Source organism: Diorhabda sublineata, chromosome X, assembly GCF_026230105.1.
Source record: "Diorhabda sublineata isolate icDioSubl1.1 chromosome X, icDioSubl1.1, whole genome shotgun sequence".
In the NCBI taxonomy this organism is placed as follows: domain Eukaryota; kingdom Metazoa; phylum Arthropoda; class Insecta; order Coleoptera; family Chrysomelidae; genus Diorhabda; species Diorhabda sublineata.
In genome coordinates this window covers 25,602,768-25,618,116 of record NC_079485.1, presented here as the reverse complement: position 1 = coordinate 25,618,116, position 15,349 = coordinate 25,602,768, and the positions used below count along the sequence as shown (strand labels likewise).

Sequence of the window (15,349 nt, the reverse complement as noted above, 5' to 3'; positions counted from 1 at the left end):
ATACTTGGACGCTGATTAATATTGAATTTTTTGTGATAGCACGAGAGCAGCCTCGACCGCTCCCTTCGCGCATTTCTCACGCTAGACCGTTTACAAAAGAGCAAAATTGTATGACTTATGGCCTTATATATAACAGGCATTATCTGGCTCAAGGGTAAAAATATATGTTTCACCCTATATATAAAAGGCATTCTTTGACTTAATGACGTATATCTTAATCATAAAATCGGTCTTATTTATTGTCATGTCCCTATAATGTTTAGGACAACCTTTATATCAGGTTTGCTACGGTAAATACATAAAAAGTAACTGAACAAGGTAAAAGAATGCGTACTTGTTTGAAATCTTCTAGAAATTTGTAAGATAAGATAACAAACATTATCAGTACATACTAAGTAGGAAAGAATTTGAAACACCTTTAAAATATTTGCATATTATAGAGGTTAAAAAAATTTGACATAAATGGGTGCAATTAAAAAAATCGTAACAGTCGGTGATGGTGCATGTGGAAAAACATCTTTATTAACTACATTTAGTTTCAACGAATTTCCTGAATACCACGTACCTACGGTATTTGATGCATATTCAAAAGATATTGAAGTAGAAAACCAGCAAATTACTTTAGCTTTATGGGACACTGCAGGAGAAGAAGATTATGATAGGCTAAGACCTTTGTCCTACAGTAGGACCAATGTTGTACTTATATGTTTTGCTATAGACTTTCCAGACTCTTTGTTAAATGTTAAAGAAAAGTGGTGGCCTGAAGTGAAGCATTTTTTACCCTATGTGCCATATATACTTGTAGGTAAGATCATGCTCAATTCTCAATTGGTAAATATTTATATATGTGGTTGTGTTATCTTTTAATTTGGTGTACGTTAATATATTTTCATTTATCCTTCTAAATAGTCTTGATTTTAGGTTTTTTAAAAGTATTTTTTTTTAATTTGTGAAAGAAAGATGAAAATTGTCATTTCGACTTTTTGTCTTTTTCAAAATATTTCAATTTTTATCTATTTTTCAAAAATTATTGAAAAAAACTAATTTTTAAACACAAGAGACCTAAAATCAAGAACATTTAGAAGAATAATCATATATAAATGTTCTAAGAAATAAGAAATTAAAGTTTTTCCTTTCCTATTTCCGAACAATATCTTCTAGGTTATATCATCATATCTGCAAAAAAAATTTTGCTAGTATAGGTCATCAACTAATTACTACTCGAGGATGCAGGGATAAACGAAAGTGGTACTCAACTGCGGTACTTTGTGGTTTAATGAATGAAAGATCGTAGTATACATAATTATTCGATCATTTTGTAGTTTAATTACCAGTTTAATAATTACTATAACGACTTTACTATTAACAAATTTTATTTTTATATCGTTTAGGTACAAACGGTAGATATCTGTTCTTGGACCTTTTGATACATTAATACTTCTAAATGTTCTTGATTTTAGATCTATTCTGTTTTAAAATTAGTTTTTTAAATATTTTTTGAAAGAAATCAATACATCACTTACATCATGGACATCAAAACAAGAATAAATTCACAATAGAAAATGTTCTAATAAGAAAAATTAACTTTTCCTCAGTCCTTACATCTCAAATATGCAGCAGTACTTAACCAATCAAATGATTTGTAGTTTTATTAGAATTTACAAAATAGAACTATAAATTTTACTTAAACTCAGATCTTTTTCATCATTTATAGCTTTTTCGTTCTAATGAATGTGAACCATTTCAAAAAATTTTCGTGTATTAGATTTCGTTCCAAGAATTTTTGAATCTTTATAATTGGATTTTTGTTTTTTTTATATATCATGGTTCGCTAATGCAGTTTTATTTTTTTATCGTATTTATATTCTAGTCTATTTTCTAAATATTGAGATGTCTAAAGTACTTAGGTATGTTTCGGAAGTTATCATCCAATTCAGCCAAAAAAAATTCATTAATTTTTGACAATGTAAACCTAATCTTCGACACATTTTCATTATGCCTCTATATATTTAACCAAAAAGCATTTTTTGGTCCTATACGTATATTCCATGCAATTATGAAAATAACTTTTGGAGTTTTTTCCTCAAACTTAAATGCATGAGATCGCGGACCCCTATTTTGTCTAAGCTTTATCGCCACCAAAAAATAAGCGGGAAAACAGTTAAATTGATTCCATTTATTTGAACTACTTTCTTCTATAATAATATTCAATAGTGGCATAAGTGACGTTTTTGATTCTATCCTTTCCTCGTCTAAATATTTACAAAATTACTAAAGTAAAAACAACTTCTTTACCGCACAAAACCACGTATTCTCTATTATAGTATGTATATTGTTATTCAGTCCAAATCGTCCTAAAAACTGGATAGTTCGGAAAGTCGGGAAAAAACATATTTACTCGGCAAGTACCTACCGTATTACGCGATTCACTCATCTGAATGCAGCAGTTGAGACAAACACAGTTTTGAACCCCCGGAACTATAATGAAAAGAGTTCATGTAACCCAGATGAATTATAATAATAAAAGTATTGTAAGGCGACTGCAAAGTATTGAAAATTTGTTTTTACTATTATTACTTACTGTTATTACTATTTAAATTATAAAACTATAATTTTTTAAGCTTCAAATTTTTTGAGAGCTTTTGCACCTCTTATGCACTAGCTGCTTCTGGACACAATTTAAACTGAGAAAAGTTAAGTAGTGTTGAAACATCTCATATAAAGGCTTGATATCTTCCGGGGAATTGTGGAATTTTATTACAAAACCATTCGAACACCATGGATTGAGAAATTATTTAGTTTATGCATATAAACGTTTGAAAAGGGGAAGAAATTATTGATCTTTAGTATATTTTTAGTTTTTCACTAGGAAATTATATCAATGTTGCTGCTCTCAAATTAATCCCTCTTTCCCATCCTTTATGATATTTTTAATACTCAATTTCCCATCTTCTATTAAATAAAATTCAGTAATCTCTTAGGGTAATTACTTCGACCATGCAACCTGGTTTAACAGCTTTTTTTTTAATCGCAGGTAATAAATTGGATCTGAGGAATGACCCCGAAGTGATAAAATGTCTAAATTCAGCGAATTCTCATCCTGTTAGCCAAGAAGAAGGAGAAAAAATGGCGAGGAAAATTAAAGCTGTCAAATACATGGAATGTTCTGCCAAACACATTTTTGGAGTAAAACAAATTTTTGAAGAAGCAGCGCGAATAGCAATTCAAACTACAAAGGAGAGAAAAATTAAGCATTATTGTAAATTTTTGTGAAAATTGAAATAAGTAAGGACTAACTTTACTTTGAAAAATCAAGTGCTTGTACCATTTCTGAGTAGTTTATAAGTATATAACTTGTAAATATAAAAGGTTTGGTTATATTCTATTCACTGATGCATGTACTTATATATATACATATACAAATCATTTTCTCTATATTCATGACATGTAGCTGAAAGTTACCAATAAAATATTTTCATTAAAATAATCAGTATGCGATAACTTTTTTAAATGATATATAATTAAGAATTTTTCTTTTTCAATTTACCACAGTTAAATGGTACTTCGTGAATTATATCTCCTGCAAATTATATAACGTTTAGCTAATAATACTGGAAACAATATTATTTATTGAACCACCAAACCAACTGAACTTCTAGCAAAAATGAAAATCTTAAAGGACAAAAATGGTTGTATACACAAATAGTATAAAAGCAGTCTTCAAATAAAAATTTTCATTTCAAAATTTCATCAAATTTTTTAGAACAAAAATCTTAATAATGGTGGCGTAAACGAGATCTTGGTTTTCTCATTGAATTCGGATGAATTTAGTAATGACAAAGTATACGAGGTTTGTTCGAAAATTATCGAGACTACTTTAACACGTTCCCATCTGTGATCCCACTTTCTAAAGCAATCATGGAAAGCAGTTTTCGAAATTATCTTCAGTTCTTTCATCGCATTAGTTATTTCAAGCAAAGCTTTATTATCGAACCAATATCCTTCGAGCGGCATTCAAAATCACTTAGACTACTAAGGCTAAATAACTCAGTCATCCTGGACCAAAGACTGACATTCAAGGACCACATAGACTACATATAGAATAATAAACACCTTTGCTGCACATCAAGGCTAACCTTATTCCCAATCCCTAGCGAATATTTTGTATCTACAGCGTAAGAATACACTACCAAGAGTAGAGGGGATTAGCAGGAGAAGAAATCATCTGAACCACCAATGCGAAATATCTGGAATCGTCCTGAACCAAGGACTAACTTTCAAGACCCACGTCGACCAACTAGTGAACAAAGCAAAAAACAACTGATGGATATCAGAGCCATCCCTATTTCCTTTATGCTGTAGGTATCTACCACAATGAGAAAGCCCAGTAAAACATAAGCCTGTAGCAAACAGTGAACATCTCTTGGCACATCACGACTAAGCAGATCTACCGACAGTTGAATCAAAAGAAGATAGAACAAATGGAAAATGCTAAAAGAAGAGTCCAAGAGTGAAGAACCCACATCAATAGCCAGTTGAGGTAGCTGTCTGGATACAGTAAGGAAAACTACGCCAGGCATCCAAGACGAAGGAAACAGCTAGACTACGAACGTGGGGACAAAACGAATAACAATGGACCACCTATAACCGGACTGCCGATCCATGGATCAACAGGATCTGGAATTGAAACAGATATAGCAAGTGAATGATTCACTGTTCGAGATCGTTTTTAATCCACGGATAAAATAGGAAGCTCTTCCTGGAATATATAATTCTTTAAGTGGTGCATTTTGGAAGGACTAGGTGTGTATGGTGAGGTAATTCTTATATTGAAATTTGAAATTGAAAGGGATAAATAATTGTTTTAAGGAAAATGAAACACAGGTAAGTGATTAAATCATTTTATTTAACACGAGATCTACCAAAATGGTACATAGGGTACTATTGCATTGTTTTAAGTGATTAAAAGAACTATAAAGCTAAAATATTAATACTGTTTCAAATCTACCTATACTTTGCTTAAAATACAATCACAGATTCATTTCTTCACATTACAATATAGAAACAGCAATTTCACATCCTGAGTGTATTAATAGTAAGAGCTCTTAGAAATTCCTGTATGTAGACGATAAAGAAAATAAAGTAAAGATAAATTTAAAAAAAATAAAAATAAGCTCTAATACAGATATTAAATACTAAATTAACTTATTTTCAAACTTGAGGATTATTTAAGAAAAACATGTATGAAACATTGTATGTAAACTTTTCAAATTTTCAGAGGTAAAAAAGGCAAGTAAAAATTTAAATTTGGATGTCACTTTAGCAGTATTGAAGAGAAAATAATGTTTCTAAGAACCCCCTATTAGATTTACTTCATACTACAGAAGAGTTTAATTTTGTTAATCAACTTTAAAGCTCTTTTCTGTCAATTTTATAATTTGTACATTAAAGTCGAAACGGTACGAGAATAGCTACAATTTGTACATTTTTATTGCTAGAAATGTCAAGTGTAACTGAAATGAGGTTGCAATTTATAAAACTAACTTCGTAATCACTGTTAAATGATCTGTTGAATTGATTCCCCATAACTACAACATTTGAAGGGCTCGACAACAATCGAAATTCAGATATGAACTACCACAAAAATATATCCTAAAAGGTATTGAATATAAAATATTTTATAGTACCCTTGAATCCACTTTAACTGTTCATTGAAAATTTCCTTTTTCAAGACAAAATGTGAGGCTTGCATTGAATACTACTTATTGAATGACATACCCCATAAATGAGGTATCATTGCGAACATAAAATTAGTTCTTTAGATAAACAAATCACTGCTTTGATATGTTTTTTATAAAGAAAGGAATATTTTGATACGTTAGTTATCTCTTCAAATCGCTACTGCTTTCCGAGTTACGTCTTTTGGAAACTCACATCCTCCTTTCTTTCCCGAAAACTGATGAGTGGAAAAAATGTATAAAATTAACTACAACATTTCAAGGGCTAAACACCAACAATGTTTATTTATAAAGAAAGGAATATTTTGACAAGTTATATATCTCTTCAAATCACTACTGCTTTTCGAAGTATGTCTTTTGGAAATTCACATCCTCCTTTGTTTTCCGAAAGCTTGAAAACTGTACTTCCAAATATCACTAGCCAGTGATACTAACTGATGAGTGTAAAAAGGTAGTCCTCATTAAAAATTGTCCAATTATTTTATATACTATATCAAGAGATAGGGTGACAGTGTGGAGTAACAATTATGTTAGTGGTCACGGTTAATAATGTTTAGTAAGGCTATTACTATAAAAAGTTTTAAATTTTCTAATGTCGTACGTATTTTGATTTTAATCAGATCACAATTTTTTTTAAAAACATTAACGTCGTCCTCATTACTTGCTTTAACATTCAAACTACCAAGAGCTGGAGAATTAAATATTGTAGAGAACACTTTCTAATCCCTGGTCGAAATTTATTTTTATGATAAGAATTCGAGTTCAAATTGAAGAAAAAGACAAAATAGGAAACATGTTTTGTAGCTTTATTCATCATACTTTTTTTATGTGGTACTAAGAGAAACAAATCCCTATAACCCAATTAATTATAAATTTATGATGAACTACTATTCAAAACCTGTTTTTAAGAATTTTTGTATGCTGCTGAGTATTTCTAAATGATAAAAGAATATGAATTTGTGAAGTGATTCACAAAATGTACGATATTTTATAATTTTTTGCTTTCTCAATAAAATTGTGAGCTTTCAATTAGTGTTTTAATCCAATCAATATTTTCTTTAAGATTAGTAGTGAAAAAAAAGTTATGTACTATATTATTATTTACAAAACACATTTTCTAATTTTTCTACATGAAAAAAATAAAACAATCAAATAATTATGCCTGAATTAGCAAAATAATTATATTTGACTAGATTAATATCAGTAAATACATAAAATAAAGAATTTATAATAATCAATCGATTTTATCGTAATCACTAAAACTGTATAAAAAGTTGCAATAATTCAACAATGAAAATAAATTATTTAGGTTTCACAAAACTCCTGACTACAGAGGGAAAATTTGAGTGATTTCACCTATACCTTTAGCAGATCCTTCTCTGAAGAGTAGTCTCTGGCCTACTGAAACATACTCGGGATGTACTTTGAATTTGAACAATACAGAATCGCGCTCATTGGTATGGATGCAAGTTGATGAACAAATACCAATTACAACTGCCGTTTGCCGAATATTGCCAATATGAACAGTCGTTTGGAAACCAGGATAAATAGCTGTGGCATGGAATAGTACTGATACACTAGCTTGAAAATATAGGCAACCCTTGGCGTTCTCTTCTGAACTTAACAGTACCATACCATTTCTTAAGCCAGATACATAGGTATTAAGGCATATGGCAGCACTCTGTCCTGCACGTACCATTCTACATGGTACTCTGTTGCGGTGAATCGATTTGATCATAACATTCTGAAAGGAACCATCCTTCATTGGACCAATTTGCATTTTGGTGCCTTCAGTTATTACTCCCTTGGTTAGCAGGCCTCCAAGAATTTGACCAACGTCGCCAGCCTTAAAATTCTCGTCAATATGAAATTCTGGAGACTCCTGAAAAATAATGAGACAAATCATTTTTTATTCCATCATGAGCTCGAAGTTGGGTTGGATATTTTCTTTTTTTTTTTCAAATTTTAAATAGAAGAAATATTCATGAAAATCATAATTGGACAGCTTAATATGTTTGTACTTGTAACGCCTTGAATAAATTTACCTGTTCCAATCGTTCTTTTTCTTTAATGCTTATTCCTGGTGGCAATACATGTAAAAATTTCAAAAGCAATTCCAATCCTTCGCCACTCACACTAGATACGCAAAAAATAGGAACAACATTTTCTGTTAATTGATTTGCTCCAGCAGTAATGACATCATCCAAGCTTTTAATTATCAATGGAACTCGCCTACTGCCAACTTGTTTTAAGAATGATTCAAGGCTCTGAAGTGTACTGGTGGGCTGTACTAAATCAATTTTAGTTATCACAATAAAAAAGGGTACATTGAGGGCAACTACTATTGCCAAATGCTCATGCGCCATACCAACTGCTCCAGCTGTACTAGATATCTAAAAAATATATAATGGCTTTCAACTTTATTTGAATAATATATTAATATCTGTTCAATAATAGAGAAATTGGTAACAAACAAATTCTAATTAAATATTATTGATGTAATTGGTATAGGAATAAAAAAATTGATGCAATATTTATACTGAACACACTGTTTATTACTACTCCACAACACTCATAATAGCTGGTCCTTCAAGGCTTCCATAGGTTGCTGTTTCATACTCTGGTCAAAGGACCAGGTGTAATTGTGAGTGTCGGTGTAGTAGTACTAAATATGTTTAATATAAATATTACGAACTGTTCCAGAAATTCCAACTTATCTGCGAAATTTGTTTTCAAAATATCAAGTATATTGCCTTAACATGCAAACAATTCTTCTTTTTGAAAATTTCAATATACTGTTCTCCCCTATCCAGTTTATAAGTTTATCACATGAATCCATATTTATCTATGTGTAAAGTTGACTTATGTTCAACATTTTCTGGACAGGCACTAATCTAATCACTTCCTGTAACAATTTTTTAAAACACAAGTAAAACGTATATATTGCAAATGTTCCTTTCCACTCATACTTCACAGTTTTAGTTTTCGTTTCATTTCTTTCCAATACTTTTTGAAATTTCATCTCATTTCATTGTTATAAAAGTCACTGATTGCACAACTAAAATGTCCCAATATTATTTAGCAACTTACTACAAGCATTGCATGATGTGGAGAATAACCGGAAAGTCCTTGAATAGTGGTTCTTAGATACTTTTTATGACCAGCAAGATCTAAAAACGTAACTAATTTAGTTGAGGAATCACAGATTTCTTCTGCAGTTATTAGTTCACTGTAACTGTAATTAATTGGCTGTCCCTAAAAAGTAAAAAATACCAATAGCACATGAGATGGAAGTGAAAAAAAGCATAAAAATTTTTATTAGGAGATTTGAAATATGTTTAAGAATATCAAGTAAGCAAGAAGAGTACCTCTAATTAAAACTGCAAATCTGCCATTTCTGTACTATTGTTATAAATTGTATAAAAATCTATTAATTGTAATTTGATAGGCAGAATAACCGCACTTGAAAATTGGAAGTAGGAAACAGTCACAAAATACTATTATCTCTGTAAATATTATAAATTATTTTATACAACTTCAAAAAATCACAGTATTTGTGTTGATGTGGAGGTAGATACAAATACTGATATAAAAATTGAAATGAACAGATATATGCAATATTTTTACCTGAGAATTGAATCCTAGAATCTCATGAGAAATTGACGACGTCCGACCACTCTGAATCTCATGCAAATGTCTGAACATATTTAAGCGAGCCCGCCCACTGCCATTGTCCAGACTTCCTTGAGTTAAAACTCCCAATAAAGTGGATTTACCAGCATCAGCATTCCCCAGAACAGCCACCCGTATTTCAATGTTATTTTGATCATCTGGTATTTTTCTAACCAATACTTCAGCTACACTTCGACCATTATCTAGAATTCGTTCTCTTAATATCGTGGTTGTTGCTCCTAATTTAACAGCCATCTGCTGCAACGATTGAAGACTAGCATTCATATCTCTTTTGGAAAGGCCTGCCAAGATACCACTGTCCTCTACCCCAATCTCGTAAATGGCTTCACCATTACCTTCACGCAGTCTCCATTTTAACTTAAAACACAAATACAATGTAAATAGATTCCTAAAAACAATCCCAATTCTGTTTATTTGATTTCTAATTAAATTTGAGTTAATTTGAAGCAGATTTTATTAGTACCTAATTGTAAAGTTAAAGATATGTTATTTTTCAATGTGACAAATATATCTATCTTTAAGATATACATAAATTCGTAAATAGACTTCGATATTACAGCATGAGAGATTTATAACTTAGTAGAGTTTTATTTGACAAGTTATGCTAAGAGCTAATATATGTAATCAATAATTTCATAATCAAAATATAGGATCAAAAATAAAAAAGGTGTAAATCATGATTCATATAATTATATAACACCATAATTGGATCCAAGTAACAACATTATTTTTAAAAATTGCTTTTTAATGTTAAAACAAATCAATTGCGTGAATTTTTAAAATTTTTACAGTAAACATATAAAAACTGCAACAAAAAACTACTGAATAAATCTCAATAATGTCAATAATTTTATTAAGAGATGGATATCTTATACACAGAAGAGTAATATTTAACTTTTTTTTATTGTTAAACAAATTTAAAAAGTGTTACAGCTATGCATTGGACTGTTTTTCATAGATGCAGGAGTCTAAAACTTTTTATTTTTAATCAATCTAAGTTGGAAACCTTATTTACGTTCTTAATATTTATATTCATTCTATAATTGAAACTCATCTGTGTGGAATTATTCCATCACCACATTTTGAATGGGAATTTTACAATTTTAATAATAACATATTTATTTTCTTTTCAAAACATGAAAATAGATTTATATTTAATACAACTATAATTGACATAGGAAAATTCTAAATATTTGCTGAAGTTCCGGATTAAATATCAAAATATATAGTACTACTTTTTCTTAAAATATAATTTCAAGATCTGAACTTTGTTTCAAGATTCAGTTATAAAATATTAAAATATATTAGCTGCTTTCCATTTACACCACAACTTAGATAATTCTCTACTGTAATGTCGTAACTCAGTTTAAATCACATTCATTTTCAGTCTCACAAGTGAGAGTTTTTACCCTCAATCTGCACAAACTGTGAAATTTAAAAAAACTTTATATTGCTGAACAGAGGACTAAAATTGCTTTCGAGCAAGGTGCAACACGACATTTGGGTGCTGCTAGGGGATAATATTTTCATACTGTAAATTGTTAATTTAAGAATAAAAATCGACCTGTTTCAGGTTGTTTTCGCATTGTACATAATAACGCTAAAATTAAATTTATTCCATACATATGGACGGCATTGTATAATATTATTGAGAATATTAACTCACATGACATGTTCCTTTTATTCAATGAGCAGTGACATGTTTATTTGAGTATAATATACTGTCTCAGTTCACTTTAATGTAAATAGAAAGCAGCTATTGTTTACCTTTATTTCAAACACAAATTGAAATTATAACAAATGTTGGAAATACATTAATCATGACTTTTTAATTAGTGAAGACTATTATGAATGAAAGATGATGAAATATCTGCAATTTTCACAACTACAACTCTTAAATGATACCACATATCCTCAGTGTTATCAGTTTTGGAATAAGGGGATTCCCAAAAAATTAAACATCATCCCAATGTTTTTTTTGTATAATAACCTCTACCTGTTATAGCAGAAATTAAAATGCTGACAAATCCAAATAATTATGATCTTAATAAACATAAAAGATTTATAATGGCATATTTAAGATAAAAATAATTAACAAATTTATAGAATCAAAAAATGTGCATATAGCTGTAACAGACCAGTACAATTGAACTGAAAATTAGTTCCTATAAATTCTGAAAAATTCAATTCATTCAGAAAAAAAATAACTAACTACTGTATGTTTTATTTGCAACTTATCATGTAACATCTAAGAGGTATTTTGTTATTATGACTTACAATGATTTGTCACTATATTATGTTGTGATTTAATTTACAAAAATAGTCGAAAGTAAATATAACCAGCAATACCACCGAGACAGGAAGTGGATAAAACTATATTGATTAATAGAAGCTCGAAATATTTGTAGAGATAACACCTTGTGAATTACAATGTGTAATAGATAATTATTTTTTTAATAGAAATAATTCAGACAAAGCTTACCTGAGTAACTAAGTGTTCAAATCTTTGTTTTGTCGGATTAACAATCTTCAATTTATATTCAACGTTCCCAAGCTGAGGTTCTGGAGGCAAAGAAGTCTGATTATTCATGTTATCCAGAGCAAATTCTTGATTGTTTGAACAATCACTACAAGACCCTGGGTCGAACAAACTAAAGAAAGAATCCATATCTGTGGAACAAAAAATATGTTTTACACAAAAGTACGAAAAATTACATCACAAACCATATTGTTTAATATTATGAAATTAAGTGAAAGTAATTTTTGTGTACACAACTAACCTTTGACAGGATAAAAATTATAATTGTTCTTTTAGGAGTAACTATTAATAAAATGAATAAGGTTGTATGAAAAACATATTTACATATAGACTTCTGTTTGCTATTGTTACTTACTTCCTTATTTTCCCAAACTCCTCAGGGTCGCATAAAAATAAACATTTTTTAACTAAATGATTGAAGTGAATGTTAACCAAATACTTTTCGACATGTAATAATTTCACTCTATATACATTTTTGTATAAATAAATGACACAATCAAACAATAGTAATTGAATAAATAATTATTATAAACAACCTTAAATGTAACCTTTGAGAAACCAAACCTCGGACTTGTACCAAAATACTCGGTTAACTTCGTTTTACGTCAAATAGAATCATAGTAGTCGCTCCAAAAAGTGGAATTTTTCCCATAGTTTCAGGTATTTTTAGCCTTATTATTCGTAATAATACCTGCTCCTCATCTTTGCCTGATGCAAAATTAATCATTAAAAATAATAAAAAAAACTTGAATTTTAAATTCTATTCTGTGATTGACAGATTGACATACAAAACTAACGTGCTATGATTCTTATATGTCACTTAATGATTATGAAAATAAAAGTATATACTAGGTAAAATAATTGGATATTGGAGCACTAATTATTTTAGACAAAAAAATTATTTCTTTATAAGTATTAGTGCATGCAATCCTTTTACAAAATCTGGAACTAAGAAATGCATACAGACTTAGCACCGCATTTACATTCTGATAATTGTAATGAGTTAATAAAACTATTACAACAATGTCATAACGAGGTAAATACATTTATTTTATACCAATAATATATATTTTATTATACACTTAACTCATCTTGTCCAAACAAATAATTTATTATGGATATTGAAACATTTTCTTGGGATATTTTGATGTAAGTAACACATTCTATATATTTTAATACTATTTATTTTAGAATCCCTTTCTGAGGATATTTGGAAAGTGTAATTCTGAAGATCATCGAATGGTAATGTGTTTGAAGCAAGAGAGATTACAGAGAAGGAAAAGAAACTATCAAAAGTCTTTAGAAACTAAAGAAAAGTTAAGGAAAATGTTTGAGGAGGAAAGAAAAAAGAAACAGGCAATTTAAATCTCCTTATTTTGTCTTATGTATATAACATTGTGAATGTGAAATAAAGTAGTGAATCATCTTAGTATTCATATGTGGTGACAATATCTATTCTTCAGTATCAATATTTATGGTAATTTATTCCTCCAGTTTTATCATGTCTCCAATTCAATGTTTTACCTGACCCTTCTCCAATGTTGTCAATTGAATTTTTATAAATTATGAATATGAATTTATTCATAGTGTCAATTTTTAGCTTTTCACATTTAAGATTTTTTATTTATTTTTGTTTTGATAGTTATTGGTTCAACATCACATATCATATTTGGTATTATTAACACAGTATAGTAGTAGGTTTAAATTTCTTAATAAAATCTGTGTTTTCATCCAATACATATTTTATGATAGGCCATTTTTGAGAATATCAGTTATAATTCCATTTTTTTTATACTGATTTTCATATAAAGATCAAAATTACAACAAAATTTAAAATATATGTTATTAATTCTTCAATTATAAAGTAAAACTACTGAATAGTCAATGTTTTTCTCAACATTGCTAGAAAAATAACCACAAAAATGTGTTTCATAATAAATATTTAACATATAGCAATTATTATTTGCTCAAATACCTTTTAGTCTTGTAAATAACATTTCTCAAAAAATTTAAAATTGATATTTTCCGTCCAATGTATACTTTAAGATGATGTGAACAGAATTTAATGGTGTCATTAGTACTAACCGATACTGCATGAGGAGTCAAGTGTTACCATTACAATGAGTTATTGGTGACTGTATGCACCTTAAGCCATTTTGTCATCACATTTCGTCGAGAGATGTTACAAAAATCAAAGCTGTAGTGCCCTAACCCACACTGATTTTTATAATTTGAAAAATTTTCAGATGCAACAACTTTGACAGTGACAAAAGGAATACAAGATTTATCTTCAAATATAAAAGTCGTAAGATAGGAGAAGGAAGAACCCTTCTTTCACGTGAAAACCTCTTATGAGAGTAAAGGTTTCCAAGAGGTGGTTATAAGAAATAGATAAAGAAATAATGATAATAATTTGATTCTGATCCCAGTCTTCATAACTAAGCCAAAGATTGAAGCAAACAAAAAGAAAGACTAATTATCTTTATTTGAAGCCAGTGTGATTCCCAAGTCGTACCTACCTATTTATCAGGCCATGCTAGATTCAAGAAATTAAATTTCAATTAAAATTCTCGTTCCATGTTGCTCAATATTATTTTGTTTTTTTGTTTGTTGTTCTTACATCAAATGAAGATTTACTTAAGTTTAAACACAACTTTTGTAGACGAGTTTTAAATTTTTTTTGTGTTATTTTTTTACATTTTTAAAAGCTGTTCGTAAATTTTACATCACTAATCAGTAAAGATATCTTCAAACTGTATCTACACCGAATTTGGTACGCCTAAGTACAGAATTAACTGATCCAAAAAACATTTCATTTACCATCCCTTTTGTTTTGGCTTTCCTGTAAAATTAGTATGTATGAGCTTGTAGCACTATTAAAGCAGGAGTGCGTACCCTGGTATGCTATTATTTTCAAAGGTTTTCCAAATTAATGATCGGAGTTGTGTAATCAAGTGATTTTGAATACTTCCATGAAAGAAGATACTGAATAGTCAATGCTTTTCTCAAAATTGTTATAGAAATAAAAAACCGTGTTTCATAAAAAATATTTTAGATATTGTAACATTAATTCCTCGGCAGGAGACTCTTCCTCAGGAATTAGTAATCGGCCTCAGTTAAAGTATATAAATAACAGATACTCAGATGGGGTGAACAATTAATATTAAATTGGACACCTCCAACTCTTTAAGGAACGACGTTGAAAATTAATAAAAAAGGTGTAAAAGCTGGAAATTCCTTATGAATTAAATAAAAATTAAACAATCCAAAACTATTCCCGGACACGATTATCTGAATTAATATTTATTGCTAACAATAAAAAGTTTCTGCAACAAATGAATTTATTAAAAAAATAGTAAAAAAAAACGCAGTTATAAAA

General features: G+C 29.4%; 3 protein-coding genes across 5 annotated transcripts; 2 read left to right on the top strand and 1 right to left on the bottom strand.

The window, feature by feature from the left end:
- Positions 1 to 307: 307 nt before the first annotated feature.
- On the top strand, positions 308 to 6,794 carry LOC130451459 (ras-like GTP-binding protein Rho1). Its single transcript, XM_056790479.1, has 2 exons — positions 308 to 805; positions 3,035 to 6,794. The coding sequence occupies exons 1-2, from the start codon at positions 463 to 465 to the stop codon at positions 3,271 to 3,273; spliced, it is 582 nt and encodes a 193-aa protein (XP_056646457.1). The 5' UTR covers positions 308 to 462; the 3' UTR covers positions 3,274 to 6,794.
- Positions 6,795 to 6,891: 97 nt separating this feature from the next.
- Positions 6,892 to 12,738, bottom strand: LOC130451457 (GTP-binding protein 2). Of its 3 annotated transcripts, none has more exons than XM_056790474.1 (6): positions 12,326 to 12,738; positions 11,914 to 12,101; positions 9,366 to 9,788; positions 8,829 to 8,993; positions 7,784 to 8,131; positions 6,892 to 7,620 (listed from the first exon to the last, which is right to left on the bottom strand). In XM_056790474.1, the coding sequence occupies exons 2-6, from the start codon at positions 12,097 to 12,099 to the stop codon at positions 7,066 to 7,068; spliced, it is 1,677 nt and encodes a 558-aa protein (XP_056646452.1). In that variant the 5' UTR covers positions 12,100 to 12,101; positions 12,326 to 12,738; the 3' UTR covers positions 6,892 to 7,065. The 3 variants fall into 3 exon arrangements, with proteins under 3 accessions (XP_056646452.1, XP_056646455.1, XP_056646453.1); XM_056790477.1 differs by having other exon boundaries at positions 12,507 to 12,693; XM_056790475.1 differs by having other exon boundaries at positions 12,212 to 12,341.
- A 37-nt stretch (positions 12,739 to 12,775) lies between these two features.
- On the top strand, positions 12,776 to 13,752 carry LOC130451460 (COX assembly mitochondrial protein 2 homolog). Its single transcript, XM_056790480.1, has 2 exons — positions 12,776 to 13,006; positions 13,162 to 13,752. The coding sequence occupies exons 1-2, from the start codon at positions 12,926 to 12,928 to the stop codon at positions 13,333 to 13,335; spliced, it is 255 nt and encodes an 84-aa protein (XP_056646458.1). The 5' UTR covers positions 12,776 to 12,925; the 3' UTR covers positions 13,336 to 13,752.
- Positions 13,753 to 15,349: the final 1,597 nt, after the last annotated feature.